The 25,397-nt window shown below is 39.1% G+C and overlaps 2 protein-coding genes across 7 annotated transcripts in view; both read right to left on the minus strand.

Annotated features, from left to right (window-relative positions):
- The window catches only part of LOC140947306 (blastula protease 10-like), a 31,000-nt gene extending 17,077 nt beyond the window's left edge, over positions 1–13,923 (minus strand). Inside the window, exons 1-10 of one of the 3 annotated variants that reach the window (XM_073396368.1) lie at positions 13,808–13,923; positions 10,628–10,807; positions 9,583–9,706; positions 8,522–8,616; positions 7,986–8,069; positions 6,773–6,915; positions 4,826–4,904; positions 4,408–4,425; positions 1,921–1,953; positions 863–1,327 (exon numbers count right to left, since the gene is read on the minus strand). In XM_073396368.1, coding sequence (XP_073252469.1) covers positions 1,227–1,327; positions 1,921–1,953; positions 4,408–4,425; positions 4,826–4,904; positions 6,773–6,915; positions 7,986–8,069; positions 8,522–8,616; positions 9,583–9,706; positions 10,628–10,807; positions 13,808–13,871 — 921 coding nt within the window. In that variant the 5' untranslated portion in view covers positions 13,872–13,923 and the 3' untranslated portion in view covers positions 863–1,226. Of the gene's footprint in view, positions 1–862; positions 1,328–1,920; positions 1,954–3,712; positions 3,775–4,407; positions 4,426–4,825; positions 4,905–6,772; positions 6,916–7,985; positions 8,070–8,521; positions 8,617–9,582; positions 9,707–10,627; positions 10,808–13,807 lie in introns of those variants that run through there. The other 2 variants (XM_073396367.1, XM_073396369.1) reach the window with 2 other exon arrangements.
- LOC140947312 (zinc metalloproteinase nas-15-like) overlaps positions 1–25,397 on the minus strand; it is a 29,059-nt gene that overhangs the window by 2,265 nt on the left and 1,397 nt on the right. The window contains exons 2-9 of one of the 4 annotated variants that reach the window (XM_073396377.1): positions 24,151–24,327; positions 22,988–23,111; positions 19,248–19,339; positions 18,731–18,814; positions 18,450–18,592; positions 17,524–17,606; positions 17,114–17,134; positions 14,785–16,426 (exon numbers count right to left, since the gene is read on the minus strand). In XM_073396377.1, the coding sequence (XP_073252478.1) occupies positions 16,420–16,426; positions 17,114–17,134; positions 17,524–17,606; positions 18,450–18,592; positions 18,731–18,814; positions 19,248–19,339; positions 22,988–23,111; positions 24,151–24,327 (731 nt within the window). In that variant the 3' untranslated portion in view covers positions 14,785–16,419. Of the gene's footprint in view, positions 1–14,784; positions 16,427–17,113; positions 17,135–17,523; positions 17,607–18,449; positions 18,593–18,730; positions 18,815–19,247; positions 19,340–22,987; positions 23,112–24,150; positions 24,396–25,397 lie in introns of those variants that run through there. The other 3 variants (XM_073396374.1, XM_073396376.1, XM_073396378.1) reach the window with 3 other exon arrangements.

Raw genomic sequence — 25,397 nt, forward strand, 5'->3', positions numbered from 1 at the left:
GAGCTGACACCAATTTTGGCTTGTCTTTTTAAGGCAATTTCTTTTCAGATGTCAGACTCTTTGCTTTTTAAGCAGATCCTCATGAAGAAGTTTCTCCCACTCCAGATCCTCATAGCTAAGGTTTTTCTCCCTTTCTGTCTTCTCTCTTCTTTCTCTTTCCCTCCGTATCATCATTTCCAGGTACGCAAGGTGATGCAAGTATTTATTTTTCCCCTATAGACCTATGAAATGCTACCTTTCGTAATATTAGCAGATTTATTGATCCTTAACATACGCTCACATATTGAATTTGGGACGCCTGTGTTCTCTGGTGTAACATCACGTGGTTTGAAAACGTACAAGCTAAAAGGGTCTATTCTTCCCCACTCGGTAGTCTCCCTCGCAGCCGTTTTTTGGATGTCACGCATTGCGCGTTGCGTGACATCCAAAAAACGGGTGCGAGGGAGACTACCCACTCGGAGTATTTAATGAGATCTATGCTTCATGTTTCTTTACATTATAATTATTAAGTCAGATATTAATGTTGGCCGAGTGATACTGTGGGTGAATTCTGTTTGCTGGGATACAAAATAATCAATGACAGTTTCCATTTGGGATAAATTTTGCCATAGGAGTGTGGCCGTTTATTTAATTTAGTCAAGCGTATAAAGCGCTTGAAACTAGGAAAATTCAGAAACACGAGAAGATAATCCCAGCAAAGGAGGTCAGGGTACCCTCGCCATTCAGAAGAGTAAAGTGGAACAAAACGGGGAGGGGGAGAAGGGTGGCATCTTTGTTCGCTTTCATGTCTTAAGAAATTATACACATGACAATGTCCCGCATGGCAGGAACAACCCCTCAACGGCAGCAAGAGAAATGCAACTTTGATCAGTCTCATCAAAAATTAAACCGTTTATTTCAGTTTTTACCGAGGTTACTCTTAGTTTCCTGAAAAAGAAATGATCTTCGACACTGTGCAAAATTGATTCTACGTACTGAGCATGTTAACACATGAAGTTCAACAAAATACCTAACAGGAGCTCAAAGTAACTTCAGCCTTTTCAACACAACTTGAGATGCAATTTTCTTGATGACAAAAACATTCGATAACAAGTTAAATTTAATTAAAGTGGTTTAAGCACGGTGTATTTTAAGACAGTATTAAAACTATGTTTAGGTAGAAACTTAGAATGAGCATGAGCCTCTGAAACGGCGTCAGTCTCGATCATTGCTGTGACTTTATGAGATCAAGGACATCTATTGCAGGTCCTCCGGCAGGAGCTTGGAGCGAAAGAACACCAGAAAAACCTAAACCAAGCGCAAGAAGAGGCATTGTCTTGACAGATAGCTAAAAAAAAGAGTAAAAAGAACGTTAAAGACAAATCTTCCGCAGCCTTCTTTCCCTCCGCCCCTGGGAAAGATCTGCTCAGAAAAGGAACAAACAAAAAAAAATATTGGAGACAAAACACCCAGAAGAATACTCCCTGTTTTAGTGATGAAAGGTGCAGATATGAAAATGTAAATAAAAGGGTAAGAGGCTGGACCTCGGAGCCTCGATCCCATACTTTGTTGAGCTGGCGTCACAGGGTGAAGAGAGGCACTCGTTCAAATCTAGCAATTGATCGATCGTAAAAGAATGTGAGTCATGTATTTTATATTACAACTGTGGCCTGTTATCAAAGCCTCCCTTTCACTTCTCGATTTTGTGTTGGCAGCGTACTCGAGAACGTAATGAATTAAGGGAGATCTTGCTTGAATGTGCTGCTTGTTGCTGGGATATAATATTCTAACATAGGCTTAATAGCAGTGCACTTGGTACAGCTGGCACATTTATGACCATTGGTTTATCAATAAACGGATGCTCCCTGTCGGAAAACCAGTTTTGATTATCTCGTAGAATGAGGTTGGAGGGTTGGGGTCTTCCTTGGAAAACTCACTTACCAGTTGTAGGAGGAGAAGGAGCTGTGCTTGGTACTGCAAGATTAAAATTAATAAAACAGTTTTACTTTGCTTTGTAGTCTTTTTAAAAATAGGTGGATGGGTGGATGCATTTGCGACCGAGCTGCATCGAATTCACCACTTGTTCATGAATATTCGTGTAAAATTTATAAGTTAAAACTGAATTATTATGCAGCTGGATTTTGAAAAACGTTAGTTCTTTCTCTTTCCCATAAGTTACTCTTTTCGTTTTTTGTAGTTTAGTCTTTGGGCTTATGGGATGCAAGAAAGGCATTTTAGTTTTCACCTCGCTCAAACTGCATGCTCCGATCATCATTAAGTACGTTTTCGTTTAACAAAAAATAATGGATTGCTCAACTGGCCAGAGGGAAAGGAGAATAGTTCTAATGCATTTCCTGCTAAAATAATCTCGTGCACTGGCGGATGTCTGCTTACTGGCAAAATACTTTAAACAGAAGAAGGTTTTTTAAAACAGATCGCTTAACTTATTATGGTAAGAATTGCTTGTTAACGTTCAAGGGTTATTTACAGAGCTTTGGGTTAGCTAAAACCAAGAATTCAAAATGATTTCGACTTGTTCAAACTTAACCTTTTACCAGATATTGTTATGTCAAGACAACCGGGATATAGTCAGTGGACGTCAAACATCCGCGATTGGCTATGCAAGCACAAGTACTCGGATGAATGTGTGTGCGATTTAATGGAGCACTATTTGTTAGGACAAAAAGCTCAATTTATCTTCAATGGAATGATCAAATTTAATAGTTTATGTGATTTCAGTGGAAAAACGACATAAGCGATTCGAAGTATAGAGGAATGTTCTACCTGACCCTCAAGACACCACGATGGTACCAATTTTAGCTTCTGGTTTATTTTGTACTAGTCTTATTTAGGAAAGAACTAACTTGGTGTAAATTTATCTTACCTGTGCAAGATAGTCCATTTCCAGTATATCCAGCAATACACGTGCAAGTAAAGGAACCAATGGTATTCTGACAAACGGCATTAGCGTCACAGGGTGAAGAGAGGCACTCGTTCAAATCTAGTAATTGAGCGATGGCAAAAGAATATGAGTCATGTATTTTACAATTACATTACTGTGGCCTTTTATCAAAGCTTTCCTTTCACTTCTCGATTTTGTGTTGGCAGCGTACTCGAGAACGTAATGAATTAAGAGAGATCTTGCTTGAATGTGCTGCTTGTTGCTGGGATATAATATTCTAACACAGGCTTAATAGCAGTGAGCTTGATACAGTGGGCGTATTTATGACAGTACCCATTTTAGCTTCTGGTTTATTTTGTACTAGTCTTATTTAGGAAAGAACTAAATTTGTGTAAATTTATCTTACCTGTGCAAGATAATCCATTTCCAGTATATCCAGCAATACACGTGCAAGTAAAGGAACCAATGGTATTCTGACAAACGGCATTGGCGTCACAGGGTGAAGAGAGGCACTCGTTCAAATCTAGCAATTGATCGATCGCAAAAGAATGTGAGTCATGTATTTTACAATTACAACTGTGGCCTTTTATCAAAGCTTCCCTTTCACTTCTCGATTTTGTGTTGGCAGCGTACTCGAGAACGTAATGAATTAAGGGAGATCTTGCTTGAATGTGCTGCTTGTTGCTGGGATATAATATTCTAACATAGGCTTAATAGCAGTGCGCTTGGTACAGCTGGCACATTTATGACCATTGGTTTATCAATAAACGGATGCTCCTTGTCTGAAAACCAGTTTTGATTATCTCGTAGAATGAGGTTGGAGGGTTGGGGTCTTCCTTAGAAAACTCACTCACCAGTTGTAGGAGGAGGAGGAGGAGGAGCTGTGCTTGGCACTGCAAGATTAAAATTAATAAAACGGTTTTTACTTTGATTTGTAGCCTTTATAAAAATAGATGGATGGGTGGATGTATTTGCGACCGAGCTGCATCGTATTCACCACTTGTTCATGAATATTCGTGTAAAATTTATAAGTTAAAACTGAATATGTAGCTAGATTTTGGAAAAAAACGTTTCTTCTTTCTCTTTCCTATAATCATCTTCTCCTTTTTTTCTTAGTTTGATTTTTGGGCTTATGGGATGCAAAAAAAGGCATTTTAGTTTTCACCTCGCTCAAACCACTGCAATCGTCATAAGGTACGCTTTCGTTTTACAAAAAATAATGGATTGCTCAACTGGCAAGAGGGAAAGGAGAATAGTTCTAATGAATTTCCTGCTAAAATCATCTCAGGCACTGGAGGGAAAAGATGATAGAACTTTTCTTTCCTTTAAGACCGAAGACCTCAACAATGCTCAATAGAAGGTCATATATACCTCGTGCTTGCGCAAATCTTTCTCGCCTTAGCCAAAATGGGACTTGCTTTGGCAAGGATGGGTGTGGGGGAAAGAGGGGGAGTAGCGTGTGTTGCCAAACGGTGTGTTGTTTAATCATGTTTTAGAAATAAGGTGTTTAAATTTTTATAACATACCTGCAGTTTTAGGCCGCGCTGAAAAGAAATCAGTTTAGAAGTAATTAATTTTTTTTTTTTAACAGCACATTTTTGTAATTTTGAACTAACTCGATCTGTCTTCATATAAATTATCGTATTCGTTTTAAAGTTTGCTTTCCACAAGGGTTCTAAGACTTTCCAATTTCTAAATAAAAATTAAGTTTAACTCAAAATAAAGTTGAATTACTGTTAATTGAGTCGCCCTTTTTTTCCACTAAACTACTTAAGCCAGGACCCTGGCTATATATTGTTTATATGGAGGGCCAATACTAATACTACTACGTCAACTACTGATCATGAAGACAACTGCTGACTACAACTTTCCAAATGCATGCGATTAATAGGTAACTTTGAATGCAGGGAACTAAATTGCCGTTGGCTTGTTTGTAGAGCTTACCGTCGCACAATGCCTGGTAGAGCAGGTTTGCTTGTTGCGCATCAATTGGACTTAGGCCATTTCTTTGGCCAATTTTAGCCTAAAAGAAAAAAGTAAAGTAAGGTATGGAATTAACTTCTTAACGACTACAGCCTTTTCAATTCCTTTTCATGAAGACCAGATCTTGTATTTCATATTGGGGTCAAATCAGACCCATTTAACTGAGGTTTCTGGTAAACTTACCAACTACCCATCCCCTAAACCAACATTAACACTTAATTCTCACTTAAGGGAAAATTTTGGCTTAGGGGAGGGGTAGGTGGGCAGCTTCCCATAAACCCAAATTGATCTTCTGAGTCAAAAATGTCCCACAGATGCCCTTCTGTGTCAATAGTGATCTCACCCCTTCACGTACCTCAGTAATAAAATATTAACTAGTAATAACCAAAGGTTACGGAGTGCGGGCGACACAGATCGAAGGTCTAAACGCTTTTGCTATAGCACTGTGCCTTGCGTAAGCTTCACGTGACAGATAATCAAAACACGCGAGACCAGATTACGAGTGATAGAAGGTTCAAAGGCGCGTGATCAAATTGCATTCTGCACATTCCATGCATTCTTAGTGGAAGTCCAAACAAATGTTGGCTACAAACATGCGACGCATTCGTAATAACAACCTGGGCCCGGTTGCATAAAAGCTACACTTAAGTGCCCACTTAAGTAGGTCACTTACGAATCCGTTATGGGTACACTTGTGGGTGTTGCATGAAACGCACTTAGCACTCTCGTAAGTTACTCTTGTACGTGGTAAATTACGGGTTCACTTAAAGGCACACGTAACTTTGATGTAGTACTTTATTAATGACTCACTCTTTTTTTTTAAGCTAACCATCGGTGAGTGTAAAGAAAGTTTTAATTCGTTTCGAACACTTTTAAGCCTTAAAAAAAATTGAAATTTGCATGCAATCGTTATTTTTCTTCAATGTCTACTGAAAATGATAATTCTTCTTCTTTTTTCACAACGTCGGCTTTAAAGTGTACATCAGAGGTTAACAAAGCGCATTAGAACGAATTACGTGAAGAAAAATTACTTTTTTTCTACTTCTCAGAAAAAGATCTCGTTAACTTTAGTAAAAACAGTAACGATACGGGACCTACATAGGTCCCGTAAATTTACGTGCTATTTTTCCCCTAAAAAAAGTTTTATGCAACACCCGCAATTTCTGTTGCATAACCGACACTTAAGTGAACACTTACGAAAATCGTAAGTACAACCACTTAATTGAATTCCCTAAGTGGACCACTTAAGTGATTTAATGCAACTCACTTAAGTTGCGAGTGCACGTACGTATACACGTAGTTGTTACGGGCGTTTTATGCAACCGGGCCCTGGAGATTAGGATTGAGGGCTCCTCTTGTCGCCCGCAATAAAATGAAGAGACCTTATTTACGATACCCGCCATCTTTGCCAGTGTCAAGTAGTATTTTAGGGGGCAAGCTAGTGATAAAATCTTTACCAACACGAGTAATTGCGGTCGTGTTTGTTTATTCTATCAAATCTAGACCAGGATTTAATAGTCATGCAAAGCGTACAGTTCGAGTTTCGACAAGTTTTACGTCATTATTGTACGTTTGCAATGAGGACATCTACAGTCGATCGCCACTGTATCCCAAAAAGTAACAATGACCACTTCCATCAATAATAATATTTGCCATTATCGTCTTTTAGATGAAAACTTCTTTATTTTCTGTTGTCTAGAATAAGCAGACTCGACCGCGATTTTTTGCAAAGGCAATCTTTTTCATTTGTTTGCTCCCCTGATGAAAACCACCTGACTTGCTATTATCACATCAGCCAGCGCGTGCAAAGACGGCAGGTATTTTAAACTAAGGGTCTTTTGCAGAAAAATAAAATTATTAATACACCTGTTCTTGAGCACTAAACTGGTAGCCCTAGTAGCAACATACCCCAGGCGTTAGAACTTCAATCGTGGGCTGACCATTTTTAGTAAAAAATTTGTCTCCGTAGTGCATCACGCTTCCATAATCGTAGGGACTCGCAAGGGAATTAATAAAACCATTGTCGTACTTGAGAAAATTGTTTTCGAAACCTGTAAAAATGTGACAAAAAAAAAACAAGTGCAGTGGAACCTCGATATAACGAAGAGTCAAGGGAATGCCAAAGTGTTTTTGCTATAACGAGGTTTCGTTATATCGAGATTCTTTTTCATGCATTTTACTATTCAGTTGGGGGGTAAAGAAAATCGTTCGTTATACCGAGGCCTTCGTTACGTTGAGGTTCGTTTTATCGAGGTTCCACTGTATGTAACTTCCGTGGAGTACAAGAGTACAACGCAAAGCGTTTGACCGGGGGGGGGGGGGTTGGTCAACAAATTTTTATGCGGGGAGTCTCCACGCTGAGGTCCAACCCCTCATCCTTTTATATACCATCAAGATACCATTTTTGACAATTTTAACCATTTTTCGATTCCTCTTTATCATAACTTTCATTGGCAAATGGTACCCCTTTCACATACCTAGTTATAATAAAAACTTTGCACCCCTTTAACTGCTGTAAATTCACTGTCGGCTTTTTAATATGAATGCAGTCAACTCTCTTCAAGACGTACACCTTTGGGACCGGCACTTAGTGTCCGTCTTAGTGAGGTGTCCGTCTTATAGAGAGTCAGATAAAGGGAGTAAAAGAAAGGCAGGGACCAACTATAGGTGTCCGTTTACAGCGGTGTCCGTCTTATAGAGCTGTCCGTTAAGAGAGAGTTGACTGTAACTCACAAAACCAGAGTGTTTTCTACACTTTTTATCAGCTATAAAATGCATCTGCTAGATAGCTCTTTCATATAGTTCAACGAGAGAAATCCCTACCCTTTCATATAACTGAAGCCTGAAAAAGGCAGAGCTTCCCTTTACGGCCATTTTAGAGAGTATCCCCGGGGGTATGTGATAGTTCGTAGTGCCCAATCATACCTGTGTACGAAACGAAAAACGTTTTGGGCACGGCACCTTTAATTTTTACTGTGTAAATGATTTAGTTGGTCTGGGTGCCAAGAAATTTAGGGTTGCCTGGTCCATGGGGTTGCTAGGAATAATCGGCATTGCCATATTTAGAGTTTATACCATTACAAAACGATAAAAAATGACGGTATGACATTTACATTCTTACCTGGTCTTATGTTTTGTGTCAATATCCTAACAAAAGAGTCTCTATCAGCACGAGACTGTTCGTGGAAGAAACCGAGGGCATGTCCTACAAAGTGAAAAGATAAAAACTCATCGTATGGTACCATATCAGCGGACATATCAGAACAGCTCCGGCTGGATAGGGGTACTGCTATGATTCAACTTAGAGAACGAACGAAAACTCCACAAGTCTTTACATTAAACACAACTTGAACTTTAATCGTTTTCGAGCAAATTCTTTAGAGAACTCCTTGACAGATCAGACGAAACAAATTTCTTGCATAGAGTTAAAGGGAGAATGGGGTTTCTATAATAGACTTTTAAGAACATAAAGAAATTTGGGGTAAATCTGATGATCACTAAGAAAAAAATTCTTGCCCTAACCAAATCAACTGACTCTCATCTCTCTTCTAATGTAGGTCCCTTAGAAGCAACAAACGATAAAAGAAATTGCTTTGGTGGAAACGTCCTTTTAAATTAATGTAACTCATTAAATGATATGAATATATCTCGATTTACCTATTTCGTGAGCAACAATCCCTCTGGTACGGCATCCCCTCGCAAGATTGATTTGTTGCGGTTGACGCCTAGTCCTTCCAATATTCGAAGAGCACCTAGAAAGAGGGAAAAATTGCCCCACGTAAGGGAATCCAAAACAGTCTTGGATTCTGGATTCCACGCCGTGGATTCCGGATTCAAGGCACTGGATTCCAGATCTTTTTCAGTGGAATTTAGATTCCGGATTCCTTATGCTGTATTCCGGATTCCAAAGTCCAGGATTCTCGATTCCTCATGCAAAAATTTCTCCGATTCCGGAATCCGGTTCCCTTTTCATAGTATACTGCGTGTAGTTAAAGCATTCTCTGTGAAGAAAGTCCTAATCAAAAGCAAATCCCGATCCTGAAAAACCTGTTGGAAACCCTTGGTTTTATCGTTTAGACAGAGTGCTGTGATTGTTTCATATTAGACTCTGATCAATATCTTCCACATCATGACAACCTTAATCTATAACGGTTTCCTATTACATAGATGTTAACCGGGAAAGTACTTCGCTAGGGATTTAGTCGGCCTAGTGTCAGTGAACAAAAGAATTCCTGTGTTGTGTTGTATATGTACGGTTGATACAACATCTTGCCATCCTGCGCCCTGTTTGTCTAGCTTTTTGGAGAATGTTAGAATTTCAGTTTGAGTAATTAATATTTAGTCTGCCATGAAATTTCCCTGCTAGCAGATGCTTCTTTTCCCTGTTAATAGGCGGGCAGGAGAAATTTAACCGCTGGTACCAGGCACATAATATTGAAGGCCAAAAGGCGGGGCACATTGAGTTGTGAAATATACCCTTGTGGTCAAATAAAGACCGCTGGTTAAAAGTATTGCAAGACAGTAATGGCGGTCATGGCGGTTAAATAACAAGCTTTAAAATCATAGATTTTAGAGTCAATTTTAGCCAAGGAAGGCCGAAATATCGCATATCGGTTTGGACTCAAAATAAGGGCGCGGGGCCGCCGGGTCCCTCCCCTGGATCTGCTACTGAATTAAATGTTTTTTGAATGCAAGTGATCATTTTCAAGAGTTCTTACCCGCTACCATCCTGGAATACGACGTAGGATGGCTCGTTCGTCCTCTTTTTAAAGCGTATGCAAGTTTTTGAGGTCCATTCATCCATTCCTGCGTTTATAGCGTCCATTGCAGTGGGATTTCCAGCTGAAAATCAGTTCAGTGGTTAAATAGTGGATCAGTTGTCATTTAGGCCCACCCAGAGCCTCCATAGACTAACCCCCCTGGGCTAGGGAATTCCAGGGAGTCCAAGCAACCGCGAAAGCGAAAGCATCGAAACGTTAATTTTATCGAGATTATTTCAACAGGCTCTAACTGGTCAAATGCTGGCGAATTTTCATGAAGAGTTGATAATTTGGCCACATCAAATTTTAGAAATAGAAGAACATCGATTTTAACGTCCTCTATAAAAACGTCACTTTGTAAAGTTCCACCACGTCATAGCTGTGGAGTGATCACAAACTAATGTGCAATGCGCGAGCCGAGGTGCTATTTTGCTCATCAAATATATCGCGCTTTAATTCCGACGTCGTCGTCACGGTGTGGTTGCTTCTGATTCCTGATGGTATTAAAGGCGTGTTTTCTAACGGATGTAACGTTGCAAAATGTTCGTTATATTACAGGTATACTCACTAGGGCTTTATACTGACAAGCATAATCTATTTCTGACAGTCAATCTTACGGTTAACGATATATCGATCATTCATTTTGAACGCTCATTTAGCATGCAACTTTAGCGTCTTTCGAAAACAAACAGTATCTGCTTATCAGATTGATTGCTTCGCTTACTTGCAAACCGGTCTCACGATTTAAGTAATCTGACTGGTCACTTTGAGGAGGTCTAAAAAATTATTTCAGTTGTAAGAAAATGACTGTAATTATGTTCGTGCAGAAAAGTTTGTCATAACGGGTTGGCTGTAATAACGTGGCGGGTTTGTTACTGTATAACGGAGACTTTTAAAGTGACTTAGTGCAATGACTTATATGAAGTAGCGCAAAGGCCAAGATTGATTAACCTTCATCTTAAAATAATAGCTAAGATTTGCCTTAGTTTCACCGAGAACTCACCAAGAGATTGATCGATTTCATACACAAGTACCCCAAGTGGCCACAGGGCGAAAGTGCTTGCACCTCTTTTGCGCCGGTTTGAGCCAAACACAGGCTTCCCATGCTCTGCTCTGTAACGCTGTTCTGGTGTAAGAATCATGTCTCCCTCAAAAAGGTTACGATCATTTATGCCTTGATTTTCTGAAAAAAAAAAACAATAACAAGTATGAACAAGTATGGGTTATTAAAAGTCAACACCAAACATCTGGGCGGTACTTGAATGAATCCAAAATTTCAATTATTTTTGATAACGTTTGAAACTGAGTTTTCCCTTTCTGTCTTTTGAATTTTAACTCATCCTTGTCGTTAAGCTTGAAGCAAGACAGGATTACCATGAGGTAAAACGTAATTGCACAAGAAACGAAAACCTAGGTGACGCTCATACTCCACCGTGATCAAACGTCTGGAGTGTTCTTTGTTTGTTTGTTTCTTTCTTGGGGTTTCATTCACCATAAGTGAAAACATGGACAAAGATGTATAACAGAATTAGTATTTAACGCGGATCTTTGCCTTGTTCTCAAAAACAATGAGCTTCTTTATTTTTATTTAAAACGCTACGCGCCCGAGAAAAATTTTGTTGGCAAATTAATGACTCCGGCATTAATACTAGTTTTAGGGCCTGTTTAACATGGAGGTGGGGGACCCCAGATAGGTAAGGTAACACGTGGCGGGTCACCCTACCTATGATGTAAACGTGATCAAATTAAAATGCGAGATTATATGGACAGGCGGGCTACCCCACCTAAGCGGGTTACCTCACCTACCTGGGGCCTCTCCATGTAAACAGGCCCTTAGTTTTCCAGCACTTAGACTCAACTTTGTTTTAGTAGAGATTCAAAAAGTTTATTGAATAAACGGCGTGCTGCAGGGACGATCCTAAATTTTGAACACTTTTCTTACGGGTTTTATGTTTTATCTCGTTTGACTGTGGTTAATGCCCTTACCGTCAACGACTGGAACTACGTCGAGAGGCGTTGTTCTGCGAAAAGTCTAGAAGCGTTTCAAAACAAAAACGCATGCGCGCGAAGCGTTTTGGACATAGAAATGGGTTTCAAAGAAAAAATTGGGGGTCGTCCCTTTCCTAGTACGCAAACCCTCGAAGTGGACTGACTAAAGGTAGGTATTAAAACCAAAATATTTGCTTAAGGGTCGGTGACTTGAAATGGAGAGAATATATAGAACTTTTCCCTCGGAAAGCGGGCCAAACGTCTTGACATGTTAAACGATGAAACAGCACTTTACTCTTAAGGTACAGTTTATTTTATCTTGAAGCATTTTAAAAAAGATACAGCTATACGGGAATACACAGTCGATCGTCTCCTCCCCTAGTCTGATGCTCGTAATCTGGCTATCAATATATTAAATGCTTCATTATATACAGGCTGGTGGCACTGTTTGCAAATCAACAACATAAAACGGTTTTGGTGTGTTCAACATAAATTGGGTTAATTTCAAAATTTACAATGACAACCCTTAGGTGTGTATCTAAAACTCCTTTTCACGGTCCATTTTTTATCCCTTGGAAGCTGGCTAGTAACCGATACATTCTTTTTTGGAGGTTAAGATTGATACAGAATATTAGCTCATATTTTGATAACATCCTTTTTTGCGTGATAATTTCGTGCACCCAGCCAGTATCTCAATCTTATAAATAAATTTTAGCTGTAGCTGCATGTAAAATTTTTGTCACGACGTATAATTAGATATGAATTCTTCTTATGTCTTCCATGCTTTTCAAATAAACTTTCATTCTTAAAATTATATCCAAAGTTACTTGGCAGATTTGTCCTTATAATGATTAATCACTATGGCTGATATTTAGAGCTGAAAAACTTTCAGATGCACGAGTCCTGAGATGAGGAGCTGTATTTAGTTGAGCAAATTTATGGGGCTATAATACCTCATTAAAATAGACTAGTTTTAAAATATATTCATAAACAAACAAATTCTACTATTTAGTGGCGCTTTAAACCTAGACAACTGCTTTCAATTTATCAACGTAAACAATTAATAGTAGAATCGGCTTAACACTGAAGACTATATTAACCAGAGAAGGTGCTAAATGAACATGAGTTCAGTAACAACAACAAAGCTGTCTCACTCATTTCAAATACCCCTGTTGCTCTGATCTATGAGATTTCTACAAAGACTATTTTAAAAACTTCTTTACCCCTTGTTTGGTAAAACCTCTTGAGGAGAGAACTACAATGAATCGGAATCACTCAGAATGTCAAAAATGTCAATTTTGGTGTGAACACTTTAATAATAAGGCCGGAGTCAATGGTAACGCAGAAAAAAAGTTGTTCAAGCAGTTGACTAAATATAACCTTATTGTTATGTGAAAGTTAGTACTAAAATACGGCACATAATTTAATCTGCGTGAAAAACCGCCGTTATAGTTCTAACGATATTCGATGCGGGTTTAAGAAAAAAGAAGAACATTTTAGAATAAATACAACTTTTCTCTGCTATCTGTTGCTTCTTTTTTTTTTTACCAAACTAAAACTTAAGGTTTTCCTTGCATTCAGAATATTGTAAGTTGTAAAATGACTCCTTCAGAGCAGAGGAGCAGCGATTTGGTGAGACAAGCGAGAAAAAATTCAAATCCGCAAATTTTCTTGACACTGCACCATGACCCATGGGCCTTGGTTAAGGCGTCTCAGTGCGGATGTAGGATATATACTGACCGATTTCCTAAATGATCGCCCAAGGCGCACGCTTCTAGGGGGAAGGTGGGTGGGGAGTACGAAGCATGCTTCCCCAGGAAATGTTTTGTTTTTTAACTCCCCAGGGTCCTTTCCACTCCTCCCCCGCCCCCCGCCCCTTTCCTTTGAATTATGAGTCATTCAGAAAGGATATTGGCCAGTTCCAATCCATTCTCCTCGGATGAAGCGTTGCAAATTGGCGAACTGTGTCGAGTGTTTTTAGGTTCGGTCTGCCATCAAACAACAACAAGGAAACTAAATGTGATTTAATCCCAACTGTGGTACTACTTTCTTTTTCACCTCGTTTCATCGTTGCAAGAGAATTGTTAGTAATATTTAGTGCCTTATGGAATTACAAAAGAAGTGTTTTAGAGTTCGGCCATTAGGGTCTCTTGAGTAATTAATGAGTAGTGAATCCCGAAAGAGGAACACTTACCATCAGGGTTGTGTGAATTGCTATGCACAGTTCTAACCAACAGAAGAACGACCAACCAATACATACTGGGTTTTGCGCACCGTAAGCTGAGACTCGTTCACCTGAACAGTTCTACAGTACAACCTGTATGTTTTGTGTGCTTAACAAAGCTATAATCCATAAGTTATATATACTGAGCTAGAAGTCTGCATATTGATCGATTTTTGCTTTGGATATTAATAGTGTCAGTATATGCTTTAAAGCTAGAGAAGGAGGGGGCAGGATATGCGTAGTAGGCTTTTTATAGTGCAACTGCAAAGTAAAGGAAACCGCTCTCCTAATGGACCGGTATTCCGGTAAACCTTTTCCTTAGTCAGTGACTGACGTAGTTGCCGGTTGCGCGGTAAATGAGTTTATGATACGGAAGAGAAATGATCTCATCGTCGACAAGGTCCAAATATGGTCGCTTCGTTTGTGTTCTAGATTGTTGCTTGCAAATAGTTGACCTGTATCAAACCCACCCCGAATATCACAAATATCAAATTTGGCACTTTCTGTAACTTGTATGACAAAGATATTAAAATGATCACAAACTCATTATACTTGTGTATTAAGAATCAAAACTAGTGAAGAAGATTTCAAAGGCCTTACAGTGTATGCTGCAGTACTTGTTTTTGATTTTGCAATGTGACATCGATTATAACAAGAAACATTGATTCTTAGATACGTTTTCTCATTTTAATTCAGGCCGCAGTGAAATAGTAATTTCCATGATTGACTTGTTTCATAATTTTGCCACCACGCTACCCTTATATAAATATTGTGTGTACTCGCATTGTTCATTGGCCAGAACACTCAGTCGGGGAAAAGTTTCCTGACTGCGAAAAGCCGGCAGATTAAGAACACAAGTAATACAACACATTAACAATACAATTTATTTCGCATATCTCAATATGTAGTTTTACAGCTTTTTTATATTCTAAATTAAAAAAAAAAAAAAAGAGTTGTTTAATTCAGTAGGCCGCGGCACCGAGAGTTCTCCGATTGTTGTCCGTCTTTATTAAGCGGCTGTCAAGCGCTTGATGCTTAGTCTGGCTTTATTTCAAAGAATATGAAGAAGGAAAATACTAATATGGACCTGTAATGCTGCTCCCTTCGCGGATCCTTCTAGATGTTTCTGCTACAGGCTGTGCTATGTTATGCTAATTTATGACGAACCTCTATTGAGCCAACCTGCATTAACCGGCCACTTTCGGGTACCCTGAGCGGTTGGTCGCTTAATGGAGGTTCAACTGTAACTTATCATGCCATAATTCAATACTCCGCCTTTGTATACTGTTTTTGAGCACCCGTGTACACTGCCTGATGAAGAGTGGCACACTAACCTATCCCATATGATCGACCATCCACTTTCACCTGAGAATGGCGCAGCGCAGCTTCGCACTCAGAAACCTCTCCGAAATCTTTGTTCAAAAGCCCTAGACGTATGGTAATAAATGAAATTTCATTGTCGTGAATGCTTTGTCTTTTTAACATGAATAAATCACTACAGCAAGAAGCTATGAAACGCGTCTGTTAGCCTTCTCACGTCATTTTACACAAAATTACAGGTTACCCTTACCCTTTCACACTTTTACTTGTGAAACCCCACTTACCCTTTTATATACCTGAAGCCTGAAAAACGTACCCTTCTGGGCGGAGACTGCCCGTAGAGACCGTCGTAGGGAGTACCCTCGGGTCTTTGTTTGCGGATTTGCAATATCAGTGTTGAAAGTATTACTGTGAGACATTTTAAAACACAGGCTAACAAAAGCTATAAAGTTCATTGTTGTGAACTACAGCATTATGATACAGTGAATCAAAGTACGAAGGATAATCAGAATATATATAAACTAAGTTTATAGACAAATAATCAAGACGATCAGATTATAAATGTTGGCAATACTTCGGTTTCTTTTAAACCATCATTCAGCTGATCATTAGGCCACTAGGTTAAACATACAAGAGACAGCGTGGCGCGGTTTTAAATGAGGCTCTCGTAAGAAAAATTCACACTGTGTTGGCTTTGAGTCCACAGTTAATTACAGGCTGCCGTATTTGAAATAGTAGTGAAACGTGGGGTATAGTACCAAATTTTGCAAATAATCTGTATAGTACATCCAGTGTTCATCCTTATGATCAGTTACACGCAAGGTAAACCGAATCGTATGTACTTTTGTATCAAAAATATATATATTAGTTTCAGCTTGCACCACATTTTATGACGCAAGTGGCATCTTTTTATCGGAATCAGTTCGTACACGAAAAGGGTGGTACAGTTTAGGACACGAATATAACGAGACCACATGCACGACCTGTCATATTGTCGGCGCCTTCTATCTAGTCCAGCCCAATGAAAACACACTCTGGGTCGGACAGCACCTTGATTCACTGTAGGATGACTGCCGCTGAGCCACCCAGTTGCATCCGTCTTACAGCGTGATATTGGGACGACTTGGGAAGGCATTTTTGTACCTGCCGCACCAATAAACCTGTACCAGCCCTTTCGCAAGCGGCCATCGTATTTGCGGACAGTGTTCTTTAGAGTATGGTAATCGTTCTTACGGTCAGTCTCATTGAGAATCCTGTAGTTACTACGTGCTAGGAAAAAAAGAAAGAAAAGAAAACATGGTAATAAACTTTTGAAACCTTAAAAGATGAAGGAGAAGGGGATCATAAACATTACAATTAAAACATTTATAGATATCTGACAAAACACTCCGCGTTTACAAATATAATAATCAATAATAATCATGATGATTATGATAATATATAAAAGTTTAATCTCCCTTAAAATCATTCTGTTTGAAAAATTACTTCAGAAAGAACTATTTCGTTACCTCTTTTCTGTAAGTTTGACATCTGATTCGCACTATGATTGATGTAAGGGAATCCAAGACAGTCCTGGATTCTGGATTCCACGCCGTAGATTCCAGATTCCAGGTACTTGATTGCACACTTTTTCAGTGGAGCTTGGATTCTGGATTCCAATCCTTTGTAGGATTCCAGATTCCTTGAGCTGTATTCCGTATTCCAAAGCCCAGGATTCCGGATTCCACAAGCAACTGGATTTCGTATTTCGGAATGGGCAGATTACCTCATGTGGTGGGGAGGGGGTTGGGGCCGTCTGATAAAGCATAATCCCTTGGGTTACTTACCTATTACTTTAAAGATTCCTTTGAACATCTATTCTGTTTATTAAGTTTTTTCCTTACCCTTAATTCCAAACACTGTCGCTGCAAATTTTATCAGTGAAAGCAAAAACACAGAGGAAAGCTAAAAGCTTACCTGATTGAGGTGTCGTTGGTGCTGAAAACAAATATAAATTCAATGTCATTTTTTTACAATTTTCACTAGAATAAGAACTAATATCCATACTGCAAGATGTGAAATTACATGAAGAAAACAGTGCTCATTACATCTGAAAGTACAGTTGTCCGACAACTGAAGGGAAGTCTAAAAAAATAAGAGCTAATCGACGCTTTTCGAAGCTAAGAATAAACCGTAATTGCACTACTATTCTCATATACGAGCCCATACATGACCCGGGTTGCTGACAGCGTGGTGTCAGCAACCCGTATCATGTGTGGGCTCGAGAGAAATTGAAATGTGAGTTAATAAACATGACCTAAATAATTTTAAAACATTCTGATGTTTTCAATTTTGGAAAAGGTTGTTAGGACAGTGATTATACATACCGTCTTGTACATTGTGTCTTGTACAGTAGATTTGCTTGTCGCGCATCAGTAGTGCTTAAACGCCGTCGCTGACCAATCACGGCCTAATAAAAAATTTTATTTTATTGATTTCAGGGCCATTATTTGAAGTAGGAGCTGATTTTAGAAGAAACTGATATCATGGACTTTTCTGCAGAAATTATTCATAAGTATGACAGTGATATTCAAGAAAGTGCAATCAAGAAGCAGACGAATTAATTTGGTGACAGAATGTAGCTTTAATCGTTTGATGTTGCGTGCTGTTGGGCATACGCATAATGTTCAATAATTACCGCCATAGATATGGGAAATAAGAATGTTTAACTGAATAATTACCGCTATAGGTATGAGAAATAAGAACAAAAGAGATTTCAAACTATAGTGTTGCAGTCTGAATTTCAGCCGTTTCCTTGAGTCGCAAACTTTCCAGATGAACGTCTGAATTAACAGGTCACAAATCCTGTTTGGTGACGTCACTGCCCGAAAGGGATTTTGATTTTGATTGGTTGTTTGTCGAAACATTCGAATAATTGTGTGTAATTATGAGAAATTTAAGCGGGACTGAGGACGCGTGAAGAATTGCGCTTGGGATTTCAGTCTAACAGCTCGCCCGCCTACGTAACATTATTCGGATTCCGGAATCCAAGAAATTTTTTTACTTGTTGAATCCGGAATTGGATAAATTTTTGTTTGTGGAATCTGGAATCCTGGACTTTGGAATCCAGATAAATGCTCAAGGAATACGGAATCCTCGCTTATGATTAGAATACGGATTTAATCCAAGTTCCACCGATAAAGCATCTGTGATCCAATAACTGGAATCTAGATTCAACGTCGTGGAATCCAGAATCCAAGACTGTTTTATGGACTACATTGCATGAGGCGGACAGCCTTCATCAGTTACATACCCCTGATCGCTTGACCTTGATCGTAACTCGTCCGTTCTTGGAGAAAGCTTTGCTCCCATAGTGCATTATACTTCCGTAATCATATTTAGTTCCAAGGGAATCGATAGTCGATCTGCTGTACTTGCGAAAATTTCTCCTTTTACCTATAAAAAAAGATTACTTCAAAAATGGAAAGAACAGTAAGTTGTGCCTCACGCGGAGACATAAACATATATAAACAAAAAAAAGTTGAGAAAGAAGATTCATCAAGTTTACTGATATTGCATAGGATTTCTCCTTACCTGCAAGTATGTTATTCCACTCTATTGTGACAAAATTATCCCTGTCAGGACGGGACTGTTCATGGAAAAAACCAATCGCGTGCCCTGTAGCAAAATTTTATTCTCATCACTGGCCTGAATACTGTAGTGAAAGCTTATTATAAGTGTCCATTTGGTCCGTTTTAGGGATCTGCCCGTGGCCCATTTATCAGAACTTTTGTAACATGGCATTCTTTTTGGGAAAGAGATTGATGTTTAATGTTCTTTCTTGAGGACTAAGAACTCGTGTGTGTGAGTTTTACATGCGTTTTATTCAGAGCATGGTCATTCAAATTGTTTTTAAATGGATCGATTCCACCTTTTTCTTTTCTAGACAAAGAACCTTTCTCGGCCATAGCAGAAGGGGAAGTTTGACCATTGTTTCAGATTATATATAGAACACCGAAACACCTTAAAATAATTGCGTTTATAGTTCAATTTTATCTCCTATCAGTCGTCTACCAAAGGAACCTTGGCAATGTAGTGATAGTCTTCGTACCAATTTCGTGAGCGACAATTCCCCTTTTCCAACATCTCCGTGCGAGTGTGATATCTTGTCGTCTTCCAATTCTTCCTACATATGAGTAACAGCTATGTTGGAAATAAAGTGAATTGCGAGTTAGTTTATATATAACTATCCAGTCATTGCAATCATCCTGTAATAGCTAATACTCGCGAACGTCGAGATGTGTTAGCATAATGACGATTGTTAATTTCTCTAAGAGATTTGCTACATTCTATTGCACTGCTTTTAGTGAGTTCTTTTAATGGGGCATTGTTGAGGATAAATTGATGATTGCATGTTCTCAGTCAATCGAGAATTGTAATACATAAGTGCATTAGATGCAGTTCAACTTATTAGGGTAAGAGTGACTGAGGTAGAGACTGTAGGACAGGAACGTTTTAATACCCGGGCGTTTCGTTGTTTTCGAAATGAAAAATTCCATAGCTTTTTGTTATAATTCAGTGAATTTGAAAGCTCGCACCAGAGGGAAAAATGTGAGGGTTATGTAATCATAATATATAGATTTAGCCAGGGCTAAAAGCGAAGCTCCCATTAATCAATTTATAATTTAAATCAAACAATAAACTTGTAATCCACAAATCAGTTAACTTAAGGGCACATTCAAGTGACTTTGGAGGGAAAGGCTAAGTTATTTTAGAGTGAAACATCTTACATCGAGTTGATAGCCTTATATGTACACCAAAAATATAGCAAACATCTTCGATCACATTCAAGAGCCATAATGGCTCTTGATCAGAGCTGTAGATAAGGCTTCGAAAACAAATTCTTGGAAAACAAATCAGGCCGAATGTTTTTGCGTTCGACAGGTTTACTTTACAAATTCTTGCCAACAAATCTGGGGGTGTGTAAACCAACCTTTTATACTTTTTATACATCACATCTGAGGTGAAACAGTACGTACAATTTATCATACAGATCTCGTACAGAATGCGGTATTTCACAGTTTTTCAAGACAAATTGCACTCAGTCAATGTTCAGGACGATCAATCGTGGGCTTTTAGCGAAACCCTTTAAAAAATTTCCAAAATCACCCATTCGGTCGGCCGGTTCTCGTTTCTAGTGCAAGCTGTCAGTGTGGTCAAGTGTTTGAATGAACTTTAATAGAGTTACGTTTCAACATAATAACGAATTTATTATTATTATTATTTTTGTTATTTAATGGTTTCAGTTATAAAGATGTGTAATCTTATAAAGCGTTTGATACGCGTGACATTTTTTTAAAGTACTCATGCAAGCGATGTTCATGAACGATGAAAACAAACGCCACGGACGAGCGATTAAAATTGTAAGAGAGTACTAACAATCAATAAAAGAAAGATAATTCGGTGAAACATTTAAAGAGACAACAATTTTCATTCACGAAGACAAGTATTAAAGTGTCTCTAAAAATCCTGAGTCTTTAAACTGAAAAGTTAATATGTTTTACTTTAATTTCAGCCGGCCTCCCGGTGTTTGCTTTTTTCAAAGATGCCACTTCTCGAAGGAAGAAAATCGCTCAAAGTTTTCTTTCTACAGCCAAATTTATAGCTAAATATTCTTCGGAACGTTTTCTCTCTATTTGCGGTGAGAAAATATATCTGAAGGCTTTTTAAAGTTCTGTAAGCTTATATCAAACCTGATACTAGGTCAGATCATTGACTCAAATCTTACAAACGTGCATAAACTTGCTGCATAAACTGTGCTCGACTTCATGAAATTAGATATAACAAAAACAAACATCAAATACAATAATTACTCAGGCTTACCATTCGAGATTCAGTTCCTGAAAGATATTAAGGAAGGCCACAGTTGCTTGAGACTTTTAAGCCGTCTTACGCATTAAGCAAGGTGGAAAACGAAAACGATGCAATCCGAAATCGGATCACCGAATTTTGACAAGCGACGCATTTCTCAACCAAAAACCCAATAAAGAAACCAGCCATGAATAACAGAAGACTCTTGGTAGCAGCTGAATTTCATTTTGTACATCCAGTGGAAAAGACAGTTAAATACATCACAAGTTGGCACAAAACTCTGTCAACTTCAGCTGTCAAAGTAAACAACTTTCATGATGCTGCATAAATTTTCCGCATGAACTCACCTGTCAATTTTTGACCAATCAGAGTATAAAAATTGGACGTAGAGCGTGACCAACGCGTGACCATGGTAAAAAACGGTCTTCCCCGTCTGTATTTTTTAAAAAATGGCTGAATTTTCCCGTCCGAGGTCAGTTTGAAATCAAAGTCTTAACAGTGCGGGGCCATAGTGACATAAACACAACATATTTCATATGAATCATTGGAAAAAATGAACTTGAGCTTACGATCATTTGAAACTGGTAATTTGCCAGCGGATAACTTCAAAAAATACTGGACCTCGATGGGTGAACACTTGAGCCCGTGGTACGGTCAGGTGATACTGGTCAGCGGATACCCTGTTTTGACAGCTGTCAATTGATCAAAACATTGATGTGCAATCATGTGCAATTAGTTTTCTCTTGGGCTTCCAAACTAGCTAGAAAGTATGACAGTAAACATTGGTTGCCCTGTGGTGCGGACGGACGGTCGGGCGTACGGTCACGTGATTACCAAATTTTCTTGGATGGGTAGATTACCACATTTCCTTACCTATGGGGCTCCGCCCACGCGCGCGCTTCGCGCGCGGGTGGAGCTCCGCTATCAGGGAAGCAAATTAAACGGATGAAAAGAGTTTCTGTAGATACACAAATTACTATTTTAGACCATAGCAAGGAAAGTACGGTGTTTAAAATTATATTATTATTCATTCAAAATATTTCCTCGATTCCTATCGGCTAAAAGCACTCGTTTAATTCGCCATAACCAGTTACTGATGACCAAATTTGGAAGAAATTTGACTTTAACGAGGAAATGACGTCAAAAATGCAGCGTTTTCGAAGGTTAAGGCACGTTAACCGAGAAGACCTGGGGACGAGGTTGAGTTGTTTTGGTTGTGAACTTGAAAAAATGGCGGACATTTCACTCGCTTCAAGAGTAAGAACTAGGCGAAAAAAATAGCTAAAAACATGGCAAGAACCGCAAGAAGACAACTCGAAGGGCGACATCTGCTATTTGGAGAATATTTGCGGAGCTGGACAAACCTAAACGTACACTATCGAAGATGAACTGAACATCGATGGATCGATAGAGGTGAGCATGTTTTAGCCATGTTTTTAAACTACGAATTATTTTGAATGAATAATAAAACAGTTACTGAATTCGGCTTTCGTCTCATATGAAGAATTATGGAGATCTCGGAGGGTGTTATCTGCCTCGGCCTACGACCTCGACGGATAACACCCACTCCTCGATCTCCATAATTCTTCATAAGATACTCCGCCTCATTCATGAACTGTTAATTATAAAATGGCCGAATCCAGCGATCGGGGTTTCCTGCGTTGCATGGTCTCGCATGAAAAACATTTCTGTTTAGCTATATGATGAGTTTTTTTTATTGACCAAGCTTGTTCGGTCACGATGGCGCGCGCATGGCTGTATACTGAACTTGCATGCTTTTCGCGTTGTTCTTGACCTCCAGTCTATAATATTCAGCTTCTTGACCACAAGCTTTTAAATTGGTCAATTTATAACGCACACAGTTTTCAAAAATAGCTTAAAAATACATTCAAAACAGTGTTGGATTTGGTAAGGGTACTGATTCATTGTTCGGATTCTTTAATTGATAAATACTCTGCCCAAGCTCCTTCAGCTCCTTACCCTCTTCCATTTACAAAGTTAACGTAAGCTGTTTCATTTCCTCTTCTTTTAAAGCGGATGCAGGTTTTGTTGGTCCATTCATTCATTCCGGCTCTTATGGCGCTCATGGCACTAGAATTTCTAGCTGTGAACCATGCAGGTAATAGTATAAATCAGTGATTAGTGCTTGCTCTATGACGACAAAAACCAAAGTTATATTTAAGGTTAAAGATTAAAGTCCCACACTTGTATCTATTTCAGTAGACAAATTAATAGTCTGTATTTTAAAATCATGGGAAATCACAGCAGAAGGTGAAAAATCCGAGAAAAAGATCAATCGATTCCCTAGATTCCTCTAGCAGCGAGAAGTCCCTGTTTGTTTTTGTGCTCAGGTCGAAAGTCAGGAACTGTGCAGAATTATCAGGAAGGGGGCTGGAATTCCAAATTGAGTTATATTCTTTTTTATTTGTCACTTAATCATACTTTATTTCATCCTCCCCATTTTTATGTGGAGCGGGTTTCCATAGCAAACTCTTTATTTTAAAGTTGACGAGGCAGAATTCCCGAGGGTAGTTGTTAAGGAAGAGGATGCAACACTGTCTGAGTCATCTCGTTTATCTCTTGCAGATACACAATCACGGTACGCACAGCTATATCAGTATTGCTCTCAGCCGTGTTGGATTCCCACAATCGCAGTTATCAATTCTCATTTTAAACGAAGATTTCAAACAACTGAGTGGATGTGTAAAGGTACAAATCAATATTTGTTTTTGCTAGGGTTTTATGACCCAATGCTTGGTAGCCGATTGGCTGGAATAGGCCATATAGGGGCCAAGGTGAAGAGGAAGAAAGGTTGGGTTGTACTTTAGTTACCAGCTTCAACAGGGGATGGAAAGTTAGTTTAGCCATTGTACAGCGGGGATTCGAGTCAACTTTAATTAGCCGTATTTTTCACATTTCACAACCTCCCGCTTATGATGTAATTTTTGTACATGTGGTGCGGTTTATACATGCAGAGCGAGTTCGCCAAATAGAACTTACAACAGAAAATCAGTTTCAGAAATCAACTACTTGATGGTTTCTTCTTAGTGGCATTTTTGTGTTTTTCGGACCATTTCGTATTTTTAACAGTTTTGTGTTACAAATTACTATGAGGTCAAAGAAGCTGGAATAAACAAACATACGAAGGCTTGAATGAATCTGATAGACCACCACTCCTTTAGGCCAGAGTCGTCCGACTTTGATTGAAGCTCTCTTCCGATCACTGTCAACATCCATTCCATGCTCCGTTCTATCAAGTTGTCGTTGATTAAGAATCATGTCCCCCTCAAACAACCTACTGTCATTAATGCCACGGTTTTCTGTGAAAGCATTAAAAGTAGAATTGGCAGCAGATACTTCACCATATCTCCGACCTACTCGTGTCATAGCCGCCCCTCCTCCCCCCCCCTCCCTTCCCTCTCTTTTTCTCTCCTCCGCAGGGTCTCCCACTGGGTATTCCAATAAAATGGAGAAAAACAAAAACAAACAAACAATAGTTAGCGCCCGGCGGACGATTGGAAGAAGGAAACGGCGGGAGATGGGGGGAAGGGAAAGGTCTCACCTCCATAACACATCTTAAACCCAAACCCATATGCCCATTCTAAATGGACCACAAAAATAAGAAGTTCCATAAATTATACTACTACTGAGTGCTTTGTAGCTGCGATGTAATTCATGGCGGGTATTCCAAAAGGCTTTCAATCTTCCCTAGTTGAAAACATTGCCATGTTGTGGTTTCAAAACAAAAACCCTAGCCTGCGTCGCAGACGTATTTTAACCTCGGCTAGTGACGTCTGCAAAGCAGCGCCGATATTTTTGATCTGGGCCATCAACGGACTCAACGAATTACCGGAAGTGGGTCTTGAATTTCCTTTCATGCTGATTGGCAAATCGTCAATGGCCTTTTTGACAGGCTAATCATGGCGAGTGCTCGAATCCTGGTACACAGGTGGAGGCCCAGAACAAGGATTTCGGCGCTATTTCACAGATGGACTTCAGCAGAATTTAGTAAAGTCTGTGGCCCTGCAGGCGTTAAATTTCAAGCTATTTCCCTTACCTTCTCACAATTTCTAATATGTCTTACAATCCGCGTTGTCTTGAAACCAAAACCAAATTAAACTCCTTATAAGCCCACTTTAAATGGACCTCAAGGAAATAGTAGTTTATTTATACAACAGCAAATCAGTGGTAGTGGTTTGCCGGCATTCTTTCGGCTGTATTTTTTTTAGAGGTTAGTTATCTTAGCTTCAGCGATCTTAGGGAAGTGTCAGATTTAGAGGTGAGATTGTTACTTTTTTCGCTTCCATCATGATTATGTACTAACCTTTTTCTGGGTGCATGCGTTAATGTCAGATTAACATTGAGTTAATCTCAGATTAACATTGAGTTA

The sequence above is a fragment of the Porites lutea genome, chromosome 9 (genome assembly GCF_958299795.1).
Source record: "Porites lutea chromosome 9, jaPorLute2.1, whole genome shotgun sequence".
NCBI classification, from domain to species: domain Eukaryota; kingdom Metazoa; phylum Cnidaria; class Anthozoa; order Scleractinia; family Poritidae; genus Porites; species Porites lutea.